At 34.8% G+C, this 23858-nt stretch overlaps 1 protein-coding gene across 1 annotated transcript in view; it reads left to right on the top strand.

Annotated features, from left to right (window-relative positions):
- The window catches only part of LAMA2 (laminin subunit alpha 2), a 516774-nt gene that overhangs the window by 100032 nt on the left and 392884 nt on the right, over nt 1–23858 (top strand). The window contains exons 2-3 of the mRNA XM_045524726.2: nt 16055–16225; nt 22202–22314. Coding sequence (XP_045380682.1) covers nt 16055–16225; nt 22202–22314 — 284 coding nt within the window. The remainder of the gene's footprint in view (nt 1–16054; nt 16226–22201; nt 22315–23858) is intronic.

Here is a 23858-nt window from a genome sequence, read left to right as displayed (position 1 = left end):
CCATGTTGCTGCAAATAGCTTTATTTAATTCCTTTTTATGGCTGAATAGTATTCCATTGTATATGTGTGTGTGTGTGTGTGTGTGTGTGTGTGTGTGTGTATTCTTTGTTCCTAAACTTATATATGTACACCACAATTGCTTTATTCAGTCATCTGTTATGGACATTTATGTTGTTTCCCTGTCTTGGCTATTGTAAATAGTGATGTTAGGAACATTGGGGTGCATGTATATTTTCAAATTAGAGTTTTCTTCAGATATATGCCCAGGAGTGAGCCAAGGGAAATTTTTGAAAATGTTTTAAACTACTTTTGGTCACATTTTGACAGTGGTTTTTCAAAAATTTTCAAATTTTGAAAATCTAAGTGGATTTTGAGAAATGGCGTGGTCACTTTTTCCTCAGATCTGTAGGGCATGCGATTGTAGAGCCTTCATGCCTTTACCCATTGACTCAGACCTGCTTGTGTGCAAAGGCTACCTCTGGCTCTGGGCTAGAATACACAGTTTTTTCCCCCCTTTGATAGCCACTGACTCAGAATCAGATCCCTTCTCTAGGATCCATGTCTTTAATTCTCTGTTCCTAAACTTAGGTTCCAAGTCCTTACCTAGGTGTTTACGGCAAAGAGTAGCTGAATCTGGTTTCTCTGGGCTTGTATCCATGTTTACCTTAGGTCACCCTCTGGGCTTGACCTCTGGCTGGACTTACTCTGAGTATTTTTCAAATTCTTTCCTGGCTGCCTGCTGTCACCTGCTACTTCCAGTCCTTCATGTATTATTTTCAATATGAAAAAAATTTTAATAAAATGTATGCAGAAATTTTATTATATAATTCTCTTGCACTAGTTTGAAGCTCTGTGAAGGTGAGAGTCTTGCCTGTGTCCATTTTTAACTAATTAGCTGACCAGCTGAGTTCCTGGACAGTTGGAGGATTTCAGTGAAAATGTTACATATGGTCAAAGAAAAACCAGGATTGGATTTGAAAAACAGAGCTCTATATTTAAGAAATTGTCTATTATTACTGATGTTGTAATATTTTATATATATATATATATAATTGAGTTAATATTATCTATAACCATCTATCTTACAGTTTTGTTGTGAGACTCAAGAGATAAATGAAATATTTTGTAAAATTCAGTGCTGTACTTTTATTATGATCAAAGAATTGGATTATTCGAACAGTGTGAGTTAACAGTACATACCACGTGACAAAGGAAAGTTCGTGGGTTTTGTTTTGTTTTTGTTTGTATAAATTGAGCTAGAACAAATATACTTAACTCCATGAAGAATTTTAAAGAAGTTAGAACTGATATGACTAAATCAATTCACAGTTAATGATATTCATTAATGTTATGAATATTAACTGAGCATTTATTTGATATCATTGACTCTAGTTGTCTCTTAGAACATAAAGATGAATGAATTATGGTCTCTGCCCTCAAGGAACTTAGAATTTAGTGGTCGTAGAATGTTGGTAAAAAGGCAAAAGCAAAATTCTGACAAAAACCTCATTATATCTGAGACTTTGTATGTGCTTGGTAAATGAAAAGTATTATTAGCAACACTATGCTAAATGACTGTAAAATGCTGATTTTTCGCTTCCAAGTATTTACAGGAGCAAATAGAGTATTTGTGAGTTTTCTTGCATATTTATGTGTGTGTTCAAACAGCTGCTGGAGAACAAAGTGTTTTGCTATAAACACTGTCAAATCTGACTTTGAAAAAAATTTGTCTATAAAACAAGTATTTCCATAGATATACTGAAGCTGCATAGAATTTGCTTTTAAAGCATAAAACAGAATTAGATGCTTGAGTCAGCTGTGAAGAATTTTTTCATGCAATTCTCTTTCTAATTCTTCACCCTATGTATCAGGCTGACCTGATACAACTTGAAAGGGATGATGTAATATAAAATTTCAGAGGTGAGCATAAGTTTAACACTGTATTTATTAAAAGCATACATTTATAGATTTATATCTTCCAAAATGTTTTTGTTTCTTTTGTTTTTTGTAGACGGGGCTTTGGGAGGAGGATGTTTGTGGACTGAGGTATTGGGAAATACATCAGTCAATAAATCTAACTCTGATTAATCAACCAAACCAACCTAATTCCAGGGAGAATTCAAAGTGATTCAAACAAAACACGAAAGACAGTTTTGTTTATTTTCTGAAAGAGAGGATGAGAAACTACCCAGAGTTTAGGGATTTGGGTTTAGGAAGACAATTAATACAACTTCAAGAAAATAATAGTTTTAGCCCTCGATGCTAACATTATCTATGTTGTCAAGTCACTAAAAATAAAAAAGAAATGCATCTATGTGTATTTTTTTTTGGTACGTTTTTGTTGTGTTTAATTTTTTCCATGTTTTATTCTTTTTTATGTTTTGACAAAAGGAAGTTTTCCACCACTTCAGGATAGGCACACAATTATTCCCTAAATTCTAAGATAAAATTTTCCTTGGAGAATATTTTTGAGCACCTTTATGTGTCCTGCCCTGGCTAAGCTGTGAGAATATAGTGGAACAAACTAAACAAAACAAACATGGTTTCTTTCATCATGGGGCTTCTGTTCCAGCAAGGGAAGTAGACCTTGGATAATATCACATATAATTACACATGGGAAAAGTGAGGCATAATTAGAGATTATAATGGGGGACTGTTTAGAAAGGGTTAGGAAAAATCTCAGAGGAAATAAGATACAAGGAAGAAAGATTTGTGAAAGTTAGAAAGGTATGATGTGTAGAGGAAAGTTAAGAGGCAGGGATTTCTAGGCAAAACCCTGAGGAAAGAAAAAGCAGATCTGTGTTCTAGAAACTGACTAAAGACAGTATTCTTGGAATGTGATGAGAGAATATTGTAAAATAGGATAATAATTTTGAATTTTAACCTAGGTGCAATTACATTCCCTTGAAAGGTTTTAAGAGAGGTGACTTGATCACATTTGCATCTTAAGAAAGTCCATTTTGTTAAAAATAGATTGAAGAAAGAAAGGCAAAGGGTAATCAGGAGTCCATTTAAGAGGATATTGCATACTTCAAAAAAAGGGAAAAAAGAAGAAGCTATTGCAGAAGTCTAGAGGCTAAAAATGCTTATGACTTGGTCTCAAGTGTTTGCAGTGGTGCAGGGGAGAAGCATATGGATCTGAAAGTAATTCTTAAGTTAGTATAGTATTTGGTGATGGAATGTATCAACAGTGATTCCTAGCTTTCTGTATGAGACATTAGGTGGGTAAAATAAAATGTGCTGAGCTAGAGAGAACTCAGGGGTAGCTAATCCAGGGTGTCTATGCAGGGATGGTGGTGGTGCTCAAGCTCTGGAAATCATGAGCTCTGCTTTGGGTAGATTAAGTTTGAGATGTTTGTGAGACATCTCAGTGGAGGTGTCAATGCATAATTAGACCTGGAGCTTCAGAAAAATATCTAGCCTAGAGATATAACTTGGGACTTGTTGACTATGCAGATGGTATGTAAATGGTTTAGAAATAGATGAGATTATTAGGGATTATTTGAAAATTATTTGGGGATGAGAATGAAATAAGAAAAAGATCTAGGATCCAAGCCCTGAGGAACTCTAATACTTACTGATAAAAACAAATGAAAAAGAGCAAAGTAAATTAATGTGACTTTTCTCTTTCCTTTTGTCTAGGTCTTTTAAGCCAGGAGAAGCACAGTATAGAACAGGAATTTTTAAAAAATATCTGTTTTATCATGAAAAATAAGAAATTGTCCTAGCAGTCCTTAAAGAGCAGGGCCCACGGTGAACAGCATCTTTCCGGGCTGCCATTGTATGCATCAAAGCTTACATGAGTCCCCTCTGATATTTTTGTTTGAGGGATGTAAATATAAGCTCATTCTCCTCACATATCAATTAATTTAGAGACTTACTATATTTTTATACTTTAGATTGTTGACAGCAGACAGAGTTTTTTTTGTTTTCTGTATTACAGACACCTCTGTTGTGGGATAATTGCCAATTTAAGGCTCTAAATTTCTTTTTTTTTAGATCTGTTTTGATTTATTATTTACATATACTGTTCTGGTTTCAAATTTACCTAATTATTTTATAATATTATTGCACTTTTTTTGCCACTGCGCTAAGTACTTTATTTTTTCATTTGAAGTATAGTTGATTTACAGTGTTCCAGGTGTACAGCAAAGTGATTATGTTATGTATGTATATATGTATCCAAATATATATATACTTTTTCAGATTCTTTTCCATTATAGATTATTACAAGATACTTAATATAGTTCCCTATACAGTAGGCACTTGTTGTTTATCTATTTTATACGTAGTAGCGTGTACCTGTTAATCCCACATTCCCAATTTATCCCTCCCATACTTTCCCATTTGGTGACCATAAGTTTGTTTTCTGTGTCTGTGAGAGTATTTCTTAGGGCTCTAAATTTCATTTTCAGTGACTTGAAATTGTTTTGCATTTCCTCTCCTTTGCCTTTTTTGCTCCTCATTTTGAGTTTGCAGACAGACCTGCCAAAGAGGCATCTAGTTTATGGGCTTGGTTTTGGAAGCCAGGCAGAAGAGAGCAGATTCTGAACATATGCTCTGCTGATATTGATGAAGTGAGGTTGGAAGAAGCTTGGAAACTATTTCTCCCCAGCTGCCACCCCCTCAATGGATATTTTGGGTACCCTTATGCTAGAACATTCTAAATAAGTGCCCCAGCTATAATAATTATTTTTTATCATATGATTTTGAAAATCTTTAGGATGATTCAGGATTGTTCTGCAAGTGGAACATAAAAAAATAAAACAAAGCAGTTTGTAGATTCTAACTTTAAATGGATATTCGGTAAAATTTCCATGCATATTGATAGAACTGGAAATTTTGTGACCAGGGCAGTGCTCACTAGGTCCTCAACAAATGATGGAAGCCGGAGTAATGGGGACCTGTATTTGGGGGAGATGGATTTGAAGTTAGATAAAGAATCTATTCAGTCTAGCCATAGAGATGATATTTTGCTAAATTTTATTTATTTATTTTTTTTTGCATTTCAAGAAGTTTTTATTGATCACATATAGCGTGGTCACCTTCAGTTTATTGAGCATTCAGTAGTTAGAGTTGGTTTAAAAAGTATATTTGAGGAGTTCCTTGAACAATGCCTTACTTTGAGTCATTGTCATGGAGATGTTTTGTCATGTCCTTCCTGGTGTATCTGTTAGTGTTCTTACCAAAAATCCAAGTCATAATAGTAGCTATTTTCTTCTATATGGTGTTTTAGGTCATTGAGAATTTTTGGTGTAATCCTGTCTTAATAAAATCCCTTTGTCAGAAATTTAATAGAATTCTGTAGCACTTGGTTGGGTCAAGTGGCTAAGATGGCATCTGAGTTAATTATAGCCCTTGTCATCCTTATTTCCAGTCAGAATATCTGTACGTTGACATTCTACAAGCAAAACTTGCTTAAGACCCTTTGGAGTATGTGTGGTTACATCTGATTTAATTTTTTTTCTGATGATAATAAAAATACTTAAGGTTTCATCTTAATCTGTTTAGAATGAACAAAGGAAACAATTTTTACCATTATTAAATAGAACATGTACTACTTTTTTTGATTAAGAAAGAAGAAAGGAAACCAGACCGACCCTTTAGCCTCCAGAAATATCCTTTTCTTTTTGTAGCTGAAAAGGAGAGAACTAAGCAACAGTACAAGACAAATTTGAAAGGCCCGTAAATACAAGTTAGGGCCAGAATATGCGCCTGTTTTTGTTTTTGTTTTTGTTTTTGTTTTTCTGAACAACTGGATTCAGCATTATTTTTTTCCAGTTTACAAACGTTGTTGTGTCTGGACGGCTATTAGTTCAAATTGGACTGATTTTCTAGTTCTATAAAACTCTTCATCTGCATCATGGATCAAGAGCATTAAGTTCCTTCCTGCAGTGCACAGCTGGAAATCATTCTCTTCGGCAACATTTTGTTTTGTCCCATTTTTGTTTTATACCAATGTGTTCCTACACACCCACATAGCTCAGGATTTCAGACAAGTATCTTCTTTTCTTCCCAGACACGTCTTAGAACATTTTAAATTGGCAGATTCTCTTTTGTCTTTCAAATGCTGAATTACTTGCAAACAGCTCTGTTTGCCTGCATGAAAATTTTTAAAAATGCTCCACAGACTTAGAGACTGAAGTGGAAAGTTAGAAACATTGAAACAGACAGTTATCTCGTATTCTTTTGAGAGGAGAGAGGTGCTTGGCACAAACAAGCAAGAGAAATACTGTATACCAAGAGTGGGTTGACAGAAGGAGAGACGGAGAGGGAGAAGTGTGTACTGTATTGGTGTAAAAAAATGTGATGATTTTTAAAAGTTATTTAAAAATGGAATATATCGAAGAGAATCCATTAATTGGATGACTTGCCCATAGCAAGTCTCCAAATGCCATCTGTTATCAATTATATGAACGATGGTCTATGCAAGCTGAACTATAGTGTTAACAAGAAATATTACTTGAGAAATTAAAATACATACACTGTTTATACTGATATGCAAACATGTTTATAAATATTTCTGAATGTTAATTAAAATATTATAATATGCTAGGCACAGGCAATGAAGACAGCTACTCCACAATATTCATTTAGTTTAATATTTAAAATGATGGAAATAAGAAAATATATTTAAGAATTCTTTTTGTCAGACTACGTTAAGTTTTTCTTTAAAGACACGAGTTAAATCATTGTCATTTTAAAATGGTAGTTTACCAAACTTCATATAGTTAAAGGTAATCAAAATAAAGAACACAATGGAAACAAACAAACAAACAAACAAAAATAACCTAGAAGGAAACTTTCACCATGAAACAGAATTTTTAAAGTGACATTGTGACCACTTCTGAACATGCTCATTTAATAAGTCTTGTGTCTTTGTGTAAACAATTATGATTGTTGTCACTGCTATTGTTCCTTCACACTTTATCCTAAAGGTGTTTAAATGAAGCAACTGTTCATATATTTAACTGTTTTGTCTTGATCTTCCTATCTTCATTGTGTGTGTCTGTGTGTGTGTTGGTGTACGGGGATGTGTAAACATAATATGTGACCCTTCTGTCCCTCTGGCTTCTTGATCACAAGCAACAGAAATCACCAAAACTGTTTAACTTAAACAGAAATGTATTTGAAATATATCACAGAACCTGTACAATTGCTGGAAATACTTGAAAACTAGGCTTAAGACAGGCATCAAGGCAATTCCTAGGTTTCATTGTCTAAAAAGGCTAGTCAGGGTCCCTTTGCAGACATTGCTGTTACCACTTCTCCCACTTGCACTGGTACTGTTATCTCTGTCGCTATCATGATCTTATTTTCCTTATCTCCTCAGTTCTGTAATTGCTCCAGATTCAGAGCCCTAGGCCAAAGTCATGTGCACAGATTTCCCAAACTGCTAAAGAGAGGGAAGAAGAAAGATCTCCTCAACTTCCATTTCCTCGGTAGGAGGTAGGGTACTGCAAACCCTCTGTACTAAAACTGCCAATTACCCGCGAACAGAAATGGAGGCTGAGTGTTGGACAGCCAAGCCATGATAAAAGATCTACTACATTTTTCGAATAGCTTGGGTTTCTTTGAATTATTTCACTGAGCCTAGGTGCCAAAACAGTTCTATTTCCTCTAAATCAAGGGTCTGATTATTTTAGTGGCTTTTGTTTGCCGGATTTCTCCCCGAAAAGATTATACAAGTGCATGCATTTATTCTCATTCAATAAATTTAAATTTGAGTGCTGTTATATTCTAGCTAGTGTTATCCCTGTACCCAGTCATGTTATAGACTAGAGATCCAGTGTAAAAGATACTAATGTTTCAGTGTGATAAGGGTTATAATAAGATATCAGCTAAGTACTAGGTAGACACCAAGAAGGAAATAACAAATTCTGTGTTGCAAAGTCAGGAAACACTCACAGAGAAGTGGGTATTCACAGAGAGCTGGGTAGTGAGAGATGAGTAGATGATCATCTAAGCAAAAAAGGAAAATGTTCTATGTGGAATGGACCAAAATAATGTCATGACAAAGAATTTTCAAAGCACCTGATACATTTATAAACAATAAGTTGTCAGTACACTGGACACGTAGGAAGTCATGAAAGAAGAGGGAAGCAGTTGATTTTAGAGAAGTAGTTAGGGGCCTGATTATAAATACTCAGACTACCAAAGAATTTGGATGCTATGTTATAGGCAGCAGGCAACTCACAGAGTTTTTAAACAAGAAGGCAATATCGAAAGACAATTTTTAGGAAAATAATTTCCCCACCAGTTTGGAAGACGAATGGAAGTGGAATCATGAAGGAAGACTAGTTAGGGTACTGTTGCAGTAGACGTAAGTTCCCATAGGATATCCTTATCTGAAAGTATAGATAGAGAGATAGAGAGACAGATAACATTAAGCTGGAGACAAAAAATTAATAGGAAGCAGAAATCTTAGAATGGTAAGAAGACATAATTGTTCTCAGAGTACCTTTTAACATTTTCTGGTTTCTGTGGAATAACATTTTATCAGTGCTAGTTTATGTTTGCCTATTTAGTGAGAATGGCAGAGATTTGGGGGATAAAAATAACTGTGAATCAGTTACCGGCCAGTTATTTTTGTAGATGGTCTCATGAAGTCAGTCAGTAATGCAGGTGAGCCCTTGGAAGGGTTGGATGATTTGGACTTTTTAAGAAGTTATAAGTGACAACTAGAGGAACTGATTTGTAAGTAGCATTTAGAAACCAGAAGGGGGCTATTTTTCCTCTCCCAGTGACTAGCGATCCACTGGGGAGATTTATGAAAGTGTCGTTTTCAGAGGAAATCAAGACTTCAATTACAATAAGAAGGTTGAAGGGGTGCTTTCTTAAAATGGAAACATTTGTAGATAAAGGATAGGATTTGTAAAACTATGGTGGAAGTTGGCCTGTGAGTGTGCCTATGGGAGGGAAAAGGAGAACTGGATGACACAAAACAACAGGAATGAGTAGGAGCTGAAAAGGGTTTTAATTTAGAGTAGGAAGAGGAGTGAGGCAGGGTAGATCTTTAATAATGAAATTCATTCAAATTTATTTGGGATTGCAATAATTGTGTTTGAAAACCAGCTGTGCCATTTAGGTTCTGGAAATTATTTTCCTCATTTGTAAAATTCAAATTTGAACTAGACTTCTCTGATTTGAATTCTTTTTGCTACTCGTTAGCAACCTTCCAGTTCATCACCTAGAGAAAAATTGCATAAGTCCTAAGGAATGAGTATGAATTGTGCACAGAACAGATGACTTATTGATACATTAAATGCATTTCTCTCTGACTCACTTCAAAAGGCATCACTTATGTATTAAATATGAAGCTAAGTCAAAGTTCTCCATTTTTAAGAAGTAAGTGCTGGAAGAACTGTACAAGGAGAACAGTTACCTGCTGATTGCTGGCCTGCAGGTGTCTTGGAGAAATGTTCAGCTGTTTTGCTAATCCAGTCCTTTATTTTGCTCGGTTCCTCTGATTCTGAACAGGATTGAAAAGATAGTTTCCCTTCATAGTATCCAATCAGCTTTTCCACATTTGATTTAAGTAATGTCAATTTAAAATTTTGTTGTTACTGATGGTTGATAATTTATAAAAGCCAAAGAATGCAGTAAATTGTGTATATATATATACGTACATATATGTATATGTGAGTATATATACATATATGTATATATGGTTATATACACTGGTACATACTTATACACATACATATCTAATGTCTCTATAGATAATTTGTCAAATTTTAAGAAAACATTTTCCCATACAGAAAGTTGTAAGAATCATACAATGAACACCCATATACTCAGCATCTACATTCTCAAATGTCGCCCTCTGTATTTGCTTTATCATACATCTATCTGTCCATCAGTATCCATCTTGTATTTTGATCCATTGCAGACTTCATGCCTAAAGATTTCATCATGAATATCATTAACTAGAGTTCAATATTGGTTTACTTTCTTTTTTAAGGTAAAATTTACATACCGTGAAGTATACAAGTCCTTACGGGGTGTAACATTCATTCATTGATTGAAACATTTAGTGAGTTTTAACATATGTATACACCTGTACAATACAAACTTCTATTAGGAATATTACCATCACCTCAGAGATTTCTTTTATGCCTCTTCCCCTGAAGTCAACTATTTTTTTCTGTTTTATTTTTACAATAAAATAAAGTGGTTGTACTAATTTACACTCACAGCAGCAATGGAGCAGAGTACCAGTTGCTCCCCAAAACTTTTAAACATTTGGTATTGTCCATCTTTTTAATATTGTGCCACTGCATGTAAAACATAAAAAACCTTATAAATATATGGGTTCATTTACTGTGATCCCTCCACCCACCATTCCTTTGCTCTAATTGTCATATGTATTGCATCAACATACATTGTACCTCCCCAGGCAACATTATAATTTTTCTTTAAACATTATTATATATTTAAAGAGCTTGGGAGAAAAAAACTATCAATTTATATTCAGGTTTACTTACACTTGATTTTGTCATCTCCAACTTTTTTTAATCTCATGTAGTAATTTTTTAGAATTCTAAATCCTGCATTTTTCAGTTCTAGAATTTATATTTGGTATTTTTTTGTAGTTTCTTATCCTCTGTTGAGATTTCCTATTTTTTTAATTATAAGTATTTGTGTGTGTGTGTCTTTGATCATAGTTATGAAAGCTATTTAAAAATATTTGTGTACTGATTCCAACATCTAGTTGATATCAGTGTTGGACTCCATTCACTGCTTATCTCCTAAGCAGGGGTAGCATTTTATGTTTCCTTGTATGTCTAATACTTTTTAAAAACACTTTGTTCTGGATTTTGTGAATGATACATTGTAGATACTCAAGATTCTGTTTTGTTCTTCTGAAGAATCGTTATCCATCTTTTAATTTTGTGTTATATCAGTTGGTTAGCTTATCTGGACTCAAGACTCTATAGAGTCTTGTTTTTTCCTGTAGAATGCAGCAACTGTTATCACTATTTTGTTCTTAGTTCCAACTGGGGTACTTGGAATCTGCCTAAGGAATATGTATATCTGATATCAGTGAGAGATTTGGGAAGAGTTTTATTACACATATTTTGAGGCTCCCTTTCTGTTGCTTTCTTTTTTTATAGTATTTCTTCCTCACTTTACAGCATCTGTGATTATTCTTAGTTCTGTTTTCTGCTTTTTCAAGACAGAAATGAAAAAAAAAAGGAAAGAAAAGACAGTGAAATTGTGGGTTTCTACTTGAGTTTTAGTCACCTTGCATGGTGCAGTCTGAGGCACACCAATATCTCAATCCTAAGCATATGCATTCCTCCTGGTTTACCCCTTTTGAGTTGTTCTTCAGTGTCTTCAAGTATTTGTGATTTTTAAAAATATATTTTGTTAATATATTATGGCTGTTATCCATGAGTGGTTTGATTTAATAGGAGGTACTCCACAATTACTAAGTAGTATCTCCACATGCAGGTTTTAAAGATGCTTCTGCCATTTGAAACCAAAATACGGAATTTTAAGGCAGATCATCAAAATCCTGCAAACTTGTATGAACATAGCACAGTATTTGAGCAAGCAAATGCTGTCTAAAAACATCTGAATGATAACAGTGAAAATTTGGTGAATTTCTAAATGTTTACTATATGGTAGCAGAATTCCTATTTTTCACATGACATAGACTTAGCCTTTTTCTAGAATACTTACTAAATGTATATATTATAGAACAGAATATATTATTCTTTAAATAGTATACATATTCTAATCTTTAATAAAATATATAATATAAGGAGAATAAATATTATTTGTTTTTTCTTTATACTTTCTTCTTTAAACCACAAATCCAATTAAATTTACTTAGTCTTTTTTTTAAGGAAAAAATGTCTGTCATAATTGTATGGGTAATGATGACTGGCTTTTATGTCATTAACATTACATGACCTCAAATTGAATTAAGAGGCTATAAGTCAGTAATCTATAAAAGTTCATCATCTATTTGTAGTTCATTTACACTTCCAATGTTTGTATAATCTTAACCAAGTAACTCATATTGAATATAGCAATAAATATTTCTTTTGCTGCTTTTGAATAGGAATAAATAGGTGCAGTCTAATAGATTTAACCTATAATGAAAATGGGCTGCAATCTATAATACAACCTGCTGCAGATTCAATAAAAAGCTTCAAGTTGATCGTTAGCAACTAATTGGGGATCTTCCCTGACCAATACACTTTACTGATTATTTAAAATAAACAACAAAATAGCTAATAAAATTTCAAAAGGCAGCTGTTCCCTGACCACAAAGCAAGACTATTAAATTATGAAAGGTTAATTTTGAGCACATTATCGATAAGCGTAACAGAAATAAATCAATGGAAAGAAGTGAAAGATAGTAAATGTAAATTTTATTGACATCTTTAGTTGAAGAAAACTCTGTGAAACAACAGAAGGGTGGTGACCAGGTAAATTATTTCTTTTATTAAATGTGTAAATTGATAAACTCTGCTGAGGACCAGGTTTTGGCTTTTCTTCAGGCTCTGATGATCATTAGCCTTCTGAGTTAAAAAGCTGAGTTAAAATCTTAGTTATTGATCTTACTCGTTCATAACTTTGTGCATATTATTTGTGTTCTCTGAGTTGAATTTTCTTCATTTGTAAAATGGGATTATTAAAACCTACACAATGGGGTTACTGAGGGATTAAATCATATTATTTAATGAATATGAAATATCTTCAGAATCAATGTCACTTCCATATCTGTAATCCTTTTGTTTATAGCCATGCGTTTTGATCACATTATATTCACTTAATCCGGTGGGTAATCCAATTCTATATTTTGGGACGTAAGATATACAGGAAAATAATTTTCACCAGCCATCCTCCCCTGTTGGCTCCCTCCTGTGATTCCTCAGATCTGAGAAAGTCCAGGCCTACCCAACTCCAGGCAGATTCCTTAGGGCTGCTCCAGAGCAGGGCACGGGGAGTCTTACCCATTCTTATGAAAAAGAACCCGAGGTCAGGTCAAGGTCGAGGCTAGTCAGAGGTGAAGGAGACAAAGATCTCAGAGACAAACTGACCATGTCTTGAGGCAGTTTAGAGACAGTGGCTCCTACCTGAGATGGCTTTTGTGTAAGGAAAGGAAATTTGTTTGAAGGGCTAGAAGGGGCTTCATCCTGCAGGCCAGCAAGATGTTGTTCCCTCTTAAGAACAGGATTTCCAGCATAACCTTCCTTTTTACTACCTATCATTTTACACTATAAATTATAATTTTAAAGACCTGGGAAAAATCCCACTGAAACAAACTACTAACAATGACAAATAGGCAATAGTTTGTGTTGATATATATATGTGAACCATTATGTATACTCTAAGTGTAATCTATACATAACTATGTTATATCTAGATCCAGATCCATATCTATATCTATATCTACATCCAAATCTATACACAATCACATGATCTAACAGATTAGAACAGTTACAAATGCAGTGCTCTGTCAGTCGCTCAACATCCATGTAAGCTTTCAGTATAAAGTTCATACTCATGTACTATTCCTCTGCCTGGTATGTTTGCTTTTTCTTTCTTCCTTTTTTATGCCAAATACATTTCTATTACTCCTCCAAAATTCAGCCCATAGCCACTTCCCACAATAAACCCATATAATAGTATTTTAATTGCCCAGTTTTTTATGGTATCTGGTATAGTATGTGCTCAACATATATTTGATGAAATAATAATTGTACAGCTAAATGCAAAGGAATGATTAATAACAGAGGAGAGAGATATACAGATAAATCTTACTTACTTAATCATACATCATTTACCAACCTAAAGAATAAAATGTCTAGAGATAGGGAATAATGATCTAGGGTTGGTCAAATTATTTTTAAATTTGTAACGTGACAAATTTCACAAAACTGAAATATTTTTCAATAAGCCTTGTATACACAGGTAAAGCTTTAAAAAAAAAAACATATCAACCTTTGTAAAGTACTTAATCTTTTGTAAAACACTTCGCATTTTCTCCCAAAATAAATAACAATAGTTTTATGAGTGGCTAAAGTTTTTTGACCAGTAATCGTATTAGCTGACTCATATCACCTTGACGGAGTGTCTCATTGAGTTGGAGTCAGAGCATAGAGATGAGGGGAGAGAGAAATTTAAGAGAAAAAATGAATGAGATAGTAACTGCAGTTAAGTAAAAAGGTTAAGTTCTGAACTTCTAGAAAAGAAGAAAAATTGGAAACCTCAAATAACTATTAACTAGAGAAAAGGGCTAATGTGGTGGTGGGGGTACTGGATTGGAACAGCAGAATCAGAGGAATTTTAGAGACTGGTGAGTGTGGGGAGGGAGGGAAAAGATAGAGGATTGTTTAGAGGAAGCTTTTTGGGAGACCCTGAGAGTGACTGAGGGAAGAGCTTCCTGGTCTTACGTATTCACTTATCTCTTTAAATTTTTGAGAGTGATTACAATAGAGATTCAAATTATTTAAAATTATTTTTTATTTGTTGTACTATTGCTTCTATTAAAGAAATGCAATTCTAAGGTTAACCAGGACCACAAATTAGCACTAGATTTCTGGGAGCTTCATGTAACATTTGTAGAGACCATACATAGACTTTGGGGCCAGATTGCTTGCACTCAAGTCACAGCTCTGCTACTTGATAGCTATAGTCTTAGGCAAGTTGTTGAACATCTTAATAAAATAGGGGTAATAATGGTATGTAGCTTGCATGGGTGTCATGCATAGTGAATTAGCCCACAGAGATAGTGTTTGAACAGACCCTGACAGAATAGTGCCTGACACATTATAAGTATTCAGTTATGCTGGATGTTATTATTATTGTTATTGTTGTTATTATTATTGTTATTGTTGTTGTTGTTGTTATTATTATTATTATTATTCAGATGATACAGAGGAATGTTTACAAGGCCAATATTTATAATTCATTAATTTTACAAATATTGACTGCTTATTGTGTACCCAGCATGTGCTAGGTTTTGACAATAATGCATAAAGCACTTATAAACTTAAAACTCTAGAGACTGTCAGTAAATATTAGGACATGAGATTTAGTCAATAAAGGACTTTCTGTCAGAGATTGAATTGATACAGACCTACTTGTCATGTGTATAGAGCAGAGACCACCTAGATGTTTAGCATGTTCTTTACATAAATCGAGTTGAATTATCTATAATCTCAGATGCGCTTTCTCCAAATGAGTTTTTCAGTTAAAGAGTGACTTCTGATAAGTGACTTGACTTTATTGTCATTGAAAAGAGGTCTATAAAGTGCAGAAACTAGACATATATGAAGCAGCATTGAGAGTAAGTTATAGAAGGTGAAGAGATTGAGGTTTCTTTTTTTTTATGGAATCAAAGGTCTCCCCGGCTCTACTGTGAAGTGTGCCTATGAGATTGCATCTAAGCAAACAGAACACTTCTATTTTATCTTAGAAGTAATTTGTGGTATGTGATCATGGACTACTGTGATGACTTGTTTCTGGTGAGATACCGCTGTATAGTATGGCTATATAGCACAGAAAGCAGTCAAGAATGGTTTTCCTGGTGTTCCAAATTTTTTCGTTATTTTCTATCTTCTCCAGTCTGGATATAAGTGACAATAACCATTTATGCTAAATGATATTGGAGCATAAAAATGACCATGAAAAACAGATATATAGTTGTTCAAAATCTTTACATATGATTGCCATTTAATACTAAATATAAAATAGCTGAAATGCAGGATGGAAGTTTCAGTAAGACCTGTGCCAATAATATGAACAAAAGATTTTTTTAAAGTGTGTGTTATAGGCAAGACTTACTAATTAAGTATTAGAGGTTAAAAATTAAGAAGATAGCTTTGGAGTCCATATGTAAGACCCAGAAAAAAAAAAGTTCATTTGGTAAAACATGCTATTTATGTAATGTACTTAATTAAGCTAGGTATTTAATCATCACTGATATTTCATTTTTTGTTTAATTTAATGATCTGAAAAACATCCTATCTTAATTTCTTTTTAAAATGCAGCAAAATCATCCCACACACCTACATTTGTCCATCTTTTTCAGGTTTATTCCCTGCTGTCCTGAACCTCGCTTCCAATGCTCTCATCACTACAAATGCAACATGTGGAGAAAAAGGACCTGAAATGTATTGCAAATTGGTAGAGCATGTCCCTGGGCAGCCCGTGAGGAACCCACAGTGTCGAATCTGCAATCAAAACAGCAGCAGTCCATACCGTATGTATTTTACGATGAATTTGTATGGCACTGGGTAGGATCTATAATTGAGAGATGTTGAGGCCAAACTGCATTAAAGTCAAACAGTTTGTAATCCCCAAAATTTCTAGAACTTTTCTTCCAGTGTGAGCTTTACATCCCCTCTCCATCACTTGACAAATATTATTGGAATTCCTTATGTGTAGCAGGTATGGTGCTCGAGGTTTTCTAGCTGAAGAACTGTGGCAGTCCTTAAGTTTACTACTTGCAGAAGAGTCTCTGAGGATGTGGTTATTAATGCAGAATTTAGTCATTCATTGGCCACTTATGTGCCAGGTACTATGCTGGAAATTCAACAGGAATAAGAGGTCCCTGGATTCAAGTTGAAGAAATGGTAAAATGCAGACTATTTCTGCATAGTGTGGTGAGTACTAAGGAGAGAAGGAGCATAGGGGCTTCAGGGAGAAAGGGGAGGGTCATACATTCAGTCCTGGTATAGAAAAGGCTTGCCAGAAGTAGTACCTAAAGATCTAATATGAGTTGAGCAGGTAAAGCAAAGGGAGGAGAAGAAGGAATGCCAGAAAAAGAGATCAGAATAAGACAGAATATATTACTTGCCCAAGGAACTAGAAGTAGTTAGGAATGGCTGATCTGAACGTGTCAGAGGGCAGGGGATAGGGATGAGTCTGGTGCAGAGGCAGGAACTAGACTATGAAGGTTCTTAAACAACACAAGGAGAGCTGTCAAACAAAGCCCTCTTGGATGCCTTGAGGAACCAGGCTGATATCTCAGACTCTTTCATACGTTTATTCAGCAAGCATTTGAATATCGGCTACTAGCAATGCATTGTACTGGAGGAGAGGGTTAAATCACATATAGCCTTTGACTTAAAGGACTTAAAGGGGAAATAGGAGATAGAGAAAAGTAAATTGAGTACAAAAGGAACATCTACAGATTACTGGGAGAAAGTGACCCATGTAACGAGAAAATAAAGATTAATGAGATGAAAGGGGGAAAGCATTAAATTAAAAAACTACATAAGTCTTGAAAGTATGAAACAGCATGATATATTCAGAGACTATAAGTAATTAGTTTTAATGAGTAAAGAATTTATATAGAGAAGGGGAGAATGGTGTGAGATAATCCTATAGATGGAGGTTGATTTATAGATATACATTGGGGAATCATCAAATATTGGGGAGATTAATGAAGCAAATACTTAATGTCAGTGTGGAGAATTATAATGGGGATAAAGCTTCATAGTTATATTATTTAAAAATTTGCTTAGTTTTTCTTCTCCTTTTATTTTAAATTGTAATACTTATAAAATGAAGAAAGCTTTCTCTCACAATTTGTATATTTTATCTCAAAAGAAAGTTCGGAGACACTATACCTTCTTTCTTGGAGTTGATTAAAGGGAAGAGTGCATAGTTCCATCACTATTATAAAATTTAGAGATGCTGAAAACATTAATCTGTCTGGAGAATTAGGACTTTTGTGAATAAGATTACTGGTCTTGTATATCACAGAATGTTAAAAAAAAATAAAGTTAAGAAACCAAAGATGGTAAGCATCGGAAACCTTCCTTGTTTTTTAAGTTTTTTTCAAGTGTGGTTATTTTCTGTGGTGTAGATTGTTATGGGTGTAGGAGCGGGGGATATTGGGACACATCCTATCTGTTTGCTATTCTTTTATAGAATGGGAAGGATAAAAGACCTACGTCAGAGCCCTGGGGAAAAATCAAAAGCAAGAAAATTGAGGTAACAGCCAGAAAATAAATGAATTGTTGGATTATGAACTTTAGGTTTGTTAGGAAAGAAGATGAAGCCTGATGGAGAGAAATTACCATTGGTATAAGAATTAATGGCCTTGATGATTTCATAGAGAATATGAGAAAGCCTGGAGCCATAGAATGAATGGGAGGAAATGATGGGGGTGGTTGGAAGTGTGTGGATGTGTGTTTAGGAAGGGCTAGGCAGAGAGTGAGAGTTGGAGAGATAAAATACGTAAAAATTATATATGTGTGTGTGTGTATACATATATACATGTGTATGTATGTGTATATGTGTATAGTTATCTATATATGTATGCATATAAATATAAATATTTATAGTTCCTGTCTACAAGTACAATGTCAGAGTAGATAAGACTTGGATAGAGAGAGCAATTAAACAAATGTTCAACGCAGTAAACTCAGGGCTATACCTTGCTGTATATGTTATCAGTGATGTTAGAATTTCTAAGGAAAACATCAGTGGGAACTGAAGTAGGAAGAGAAAGTTCTAAGCTGGTGGTCAGACTCAGAAGGGCTCTAAAAACCTGAGTTACCTGAGATAAGAGGGAAAAGCATTCCAGCAAAAGAGAAAAAGAAGGAAACATATACAATCACAGACACAGGATAGAAGGAAGATGGAAAAATTCGGGTAGAAGATAACTGAGTGGACACTTGTGGCTGGGAAAATGGATAAGATGTATTCACCAAATTAATCCAAGAGCCACTGTTACTTCCCTCTTCAGAGTTCCATATTCAGGCTGTCAAAGGAAGACATCTATATATTCCCACCCCATATTTTCATGTTGGAACAAAATCAATTAATTGTTTTAGTAAAGCAAGGCACGTATGAGGTATATTTAGTATTTCTCATTTTTGTTTACTTGTGGTAAGTGTTTAAAACTTTTCACAGTCTAGATTTCCTTCATGTGATTAATTTAATTTTAAATTACCAGCGTAATTACACTTCAAAATCCTGTTTTGGAAGCAGAAATTTAAAAGGAATAATACCCCACAAGAGTAAAAATTTAGCAATAATCCACATGAATATATTTTAGTAGAAGTTGGAGTAACAGATAATAAAATTCCACAGATTCAGTGAACAGCTAGAATAAACCTGGGAGGTCTGTATTTAATTACCATACAAAGGAAAGGAAACTTGAACTTCCTGACTATGAATAGATTGTGCTTTCCAATTAAAATAGCTGTTTGAAAGGTTTACTTCATCAAGGATTCCCTCGCCAATTTTCAGATGCATTGGATTGACTTGAGTAACTATCCCTGTTGAGGATGTTATAAAATTCTATCTCTATTTAAATAAGGGAAGTATGCCAACAATTAATCAGTATTTGCAAATTAATTATGATTAAACTTCCATAATGGGGGTTATGGTTAATTGTTGATTCATCTCCCAGGCTTCCTTTTTGTGACTAATTCTCATATCAATTTGACCTGAGGTGGCAGATATCAAATTTCCAATTAGATAGCTCCTCTCACAATTACCTACGAGCCACAAGTATGATTTGGAAATGTGTGTGTTTTTCTATCATATATTAAACCCAGTCTGTAAAGAATATTCAGGAGGATGTTTAAGGACTGTTTGCTGTGATAATTTATTTTTCTTCGGAAGCAATGCCAGTAATATTTCATTTATGGTTCTGATTCCTCATGTGCCAATTTTAGCACCCACTCGTACCACCAAGGGCATTTATTTGAAATTTAGTTATGCTTCTGGTATCTGTTGTGATTAGAAAGACCTAACACTTTCACTAGCTTCAGCAGAACAGGTTAACTAGTGCTAATTAGTCAATTTATTCAGCAATTTTATTTTTCATTAATGAGATAAGATGCCTTATGTCAGTGGACTGCTAATGGGATAAGACTTGGTACAAAGTCCATCCAGCTGTTTAGTTGAGTTAAATAATTTACCAATAAAAATAGATTATTTTTGTCCTGTCTTATATACTCATATTATCATAAATAACTCAAAGATATAAGCCTTTACATTTTCAGTCAAACAAGTTATAGTAAGCTACATTAATAAAATTAATATGTAATAAAAATGCACAGAGTCTGAAAATGGCAAATTTAATGAATATTCAAAAAATTTTGAAGATGATGTTACTTAACTAGCAGACTCCTATTGCACTGAGGTCTTCTTTTTGCTTGATTTTTATTTTCAAAATTTTTATTAAATGTAATTTGTCTCCAGTAAAGACTCAGAACCCTGCACATTTTGAACTGATACATAATTGATTTTATGTACCTGCATAATAATAGTTATAATATTAATTGTTGTAATGTTTCTTCTGGTAACCCTGGGAGTTGAGAGTTCCCATCCAAGATAATTTTACTAGTCCATGACAAAATGATAAAATGAGAACATTATAATTTTTTAATGAAAATATAATGAATACCTTTTAAAGAATTAGCCTATATTTTGATACTATGTTTTTTTTTTAATTTTTGTGGTGTTTCAATGTCCTCCATTTTATGAAACAATAGTGATGATGTATTAAATGGTAGCAAGAGTAGACTGGACTCTACTGTTACTTGGAGAAATAAAGAGCTGGAGCTCCTATATCAATTCCACAGATCTCTCTCACACACACTTTAAAAACATTTGTACTTTTTTCTGAATGTTAACATTCTGGGGACCTGTGCTGGGAGTGGATTTTGTTATCCTTACTTCAAGAATGACACAGAGTTTAAGTGAGTTGCCCACGGTCAGTTAAGTACTAAGTGGTGGATTCAGGTGGACTACTTAGCTCCTCATGCTCCAGCACTTCATCGTCCGGGTCTTATGCTCTTCCATCACCATTATCATTCAAACACCTGGCTAGATTTCTCCATTACCTAGGCAAATTGAGTCCATGATTATTCCTCATAGTGATATGTTTTGCTCATTATTTGAGATATTTCTTTAGTTTACAAAAAAAAAAAAAAAAAAGATTGTGCTCCAATCTAACAGGGTATTCTTAGTCCAGTCATTTGAAACATCTTCCTCAAAGAATTAGTGTTATAACAGTTCTCAAGACTGACACCCCAAAGCATACTTAATCCATAATGAACAGAAGAGTAGCAGGGAAGCTGACCTCCACTCTTTACATTTCTGTGGGCAAAAAGGCTGACTTTCAAAGGAGATGTTAGGAAGTTCAGTTCTCTTACTGCAGTCCCGGAAATAGGAACGTCTCCAATAATCTCTACTCCTGCCATCCTCATCCATGCATGAGCTGGGAGAGCCAGAACTTGTGTTCCTTTGGAAACAGAAAAAAAGATGTCAGACAAGAACCAATGATTGTGAATGAGAGCTTTGGCATTCCAGAGGTAATGATCGCTGCTGTGAGATGCATGGAGGAGATGAGGAATCTGTGAGTGTGGGAGATCATGAGAAGGAAGGAACTGTAAGACAGGACTGTGAGAGGAGATGGCAACGATTGTCCACATCTCTTATTTCTTTCTCTAGTCTCCCCTTGAGTTCTCACAGTAGGTCCTGTTCTCATCTGTCTGGAGTAGAGGCCAGGGAAGGTCCATGTTGTGTGGTTGGGATGGAATTTCACGTGCCATCCTCTCCTTGTTTGCCATTATTGTCCAGGCCCCTCCACCGAGCTCATGATTATGGGGATGGGCAAACACTGGATGGGAGATTTGGAGTATCTTTCATTATATTTTTAAATAGTGGCTTAAATAGAAGTTGGCTAGTTAAGGACTGTCTGCAAAAAGCCTACTAGGATGAATTTGACAGCATTTTATATTAAAACCAGATATGTATTGAGTCGCCCAAGTCTTGAATGTGTCAGAAGTGTAAATCTTCAAGTACCTTTCAGCCACAATTCAGGAGTTTATACCAGAACTGCCTCAAACAGTAGGGTTTTTGCTTCTTTGAATGACTGACACATCAATTAGATTTCAGTATTATTTCTTCATGCTTAATTTCTATAGTGATCTTTAAAGTTGCCCATTTTAGTTGATGGTCAGAGTGCTGAACAGCTTCTTCTCTTATATTCTGAAGTATTTAACCATTTCAAACTATCTTGTAAATGCTGTAAAAAGAGTCTACATTAAACAAATTCTGTTAAAAATATGAATTGCTGCCTCTTATTTTAATGTTTGACATTCACATCATGATGGCTTTAACTTAGTTTTAATTTTTATTTAAAAAAAACAGCTATAAATTCTTCATATGATTTTTTTTCTCCTTTCGCATGCTGCTGCTGATTCAATAGAGAGACACCCAATTACGAATGCTATTGATGGAAAGAACACTTGGTGGCAGAGTCCCAGTATTAAGAATGGAATCGAATACCATTATGTGACAATAACACTGGATTTACAGCAGGTAGAGTGCCTCTTTTTATTTTATTTTATTTTTTTCTTATTTTCCACTTTGAAATTTACCTTGGATTTGCTATTTGTGTAGTTAGTAATTCTTGGGTGAAAGCATACTCTTTCTTATCACCCTCCATTATTATCATGATACAGTGGTCAAAGGAGCCTATTCACTTAGTATTTTTTAATTTCAAAATATTTGGCATTTATTTCTAAAGCACAACTAAATGAATTCACATGAAGAGTTTGGAACTGAATTAGGAGCTAACTCTGTTTTGACTAGTTAATGATGAAAATATTGATCAACATTTTACATAAAGAAAAAAATAATAGTGCTCTTTTTAACTTCTAAAATTATAATAGTGCTGCCACTCTGCTCATGGTGTGTGTGCTAAAAGGTTCTTGGATAACAAGGCTCTTGTGTAAATTGCCTCTCATTACTGAGAATTGAGCAAGCTGTGACAGTTGATTCTTAAATTAAACCTGGGCCACTAAATGAGGTAACAAGCCTTGCAGTTGTATAAAATTGATGTTGGAAGTTGTTAGAGTTTGTGTTTACATAGGCCTTAGGTGCCTTCTACACTTAATTTCTTTCTTTCTGTTCACAATACTCAGGTCAGGCTTAATCAAGAATCACCATCACCCCCAATTCTTTAGGCTTGCAAATAAGATGGAATCTGGAAAAATGTTCCCATATTTTACTGTTATTCCAAATACAGAAGTTTATTTAATTGACTGAAGGCTGAGACCAGGAATGTTGAACTTAGAGGACTTCTTTACTTCAGCCTGTTCTCTCATGCTCTGGAATGAGGGGCTCTCAGCCACTCCTCCCTGGCCACGTGGAGACAGAGCAGCAAAGGAGTTTGGTGTTAGTGAAGAGGGAATGGCCAAGATAGTTAACAGATACTACACACTGTAGAGGTTGTGTTTCCACAGGTGATCACAGTGGAGGAGTACCAGCGAGTGGGGGTCAGTCACATTATCAGGAGGCCAGATAGACACCAGGCATTTCCCTACTGGATGCTGTTTGTCATCAACAAGAGTATAGTGTGCCACCATCGGGTTTTGGGTTCATTTTGGACAATGTGCACATATTCAGGAATTGCAAAGAACTGGTTAGTGGGTCTCACAGAAGATACTCTTTCCAACCATCTGGGACTCTTCAGGACCTGAGCAACAGGGTAACAGCAGGGACTCAGTGCTGCAGCCACATTGCCAACTGGCATGAATTTATTTCTTCCCCTACCAGCAGCTGAATGTCATTCTTGAGTTAACAATACTTCTGAGGAAGACTCAGAGCACAATCAGGGAGTGACAGGGCAAACTAGTATAGTACACTGATCAATTATGCTTTAAATCAACTAAGTCTTATGTATAAATTCTCTGAAAATTCTAGTCTCAGAATGGACTTCATCCCTCTCTTGATAAAGACAGTTTGGTCCTTTGCCAGTCACAGCAGTTGTCCCCCTTCATGTGATCATTGAAAGTTGGCTTTCCCAATCAGGAATGAGTCTGCTGTCTCTTGCCTTGGGTCATCTCCTAGGATAGGAAATC

Source organism: Camelus bactrianus, chromosome 8 (assembly GCF_048773025.1).
Source record: "Camelus bactrianus isolate YW-2024 breed Bactrian camel chromosome 8, ASM4877302v1, whole genome shotgun sequence".
NCBI lineage: Eukaryota > Metazoa > Chordata > Mammalia > Artiodactyla > Camelidae > Camelus > Camelus bactrianus.
This window is presented reverse-complemented; position numbering and strand designations above follow the sequence as displayed.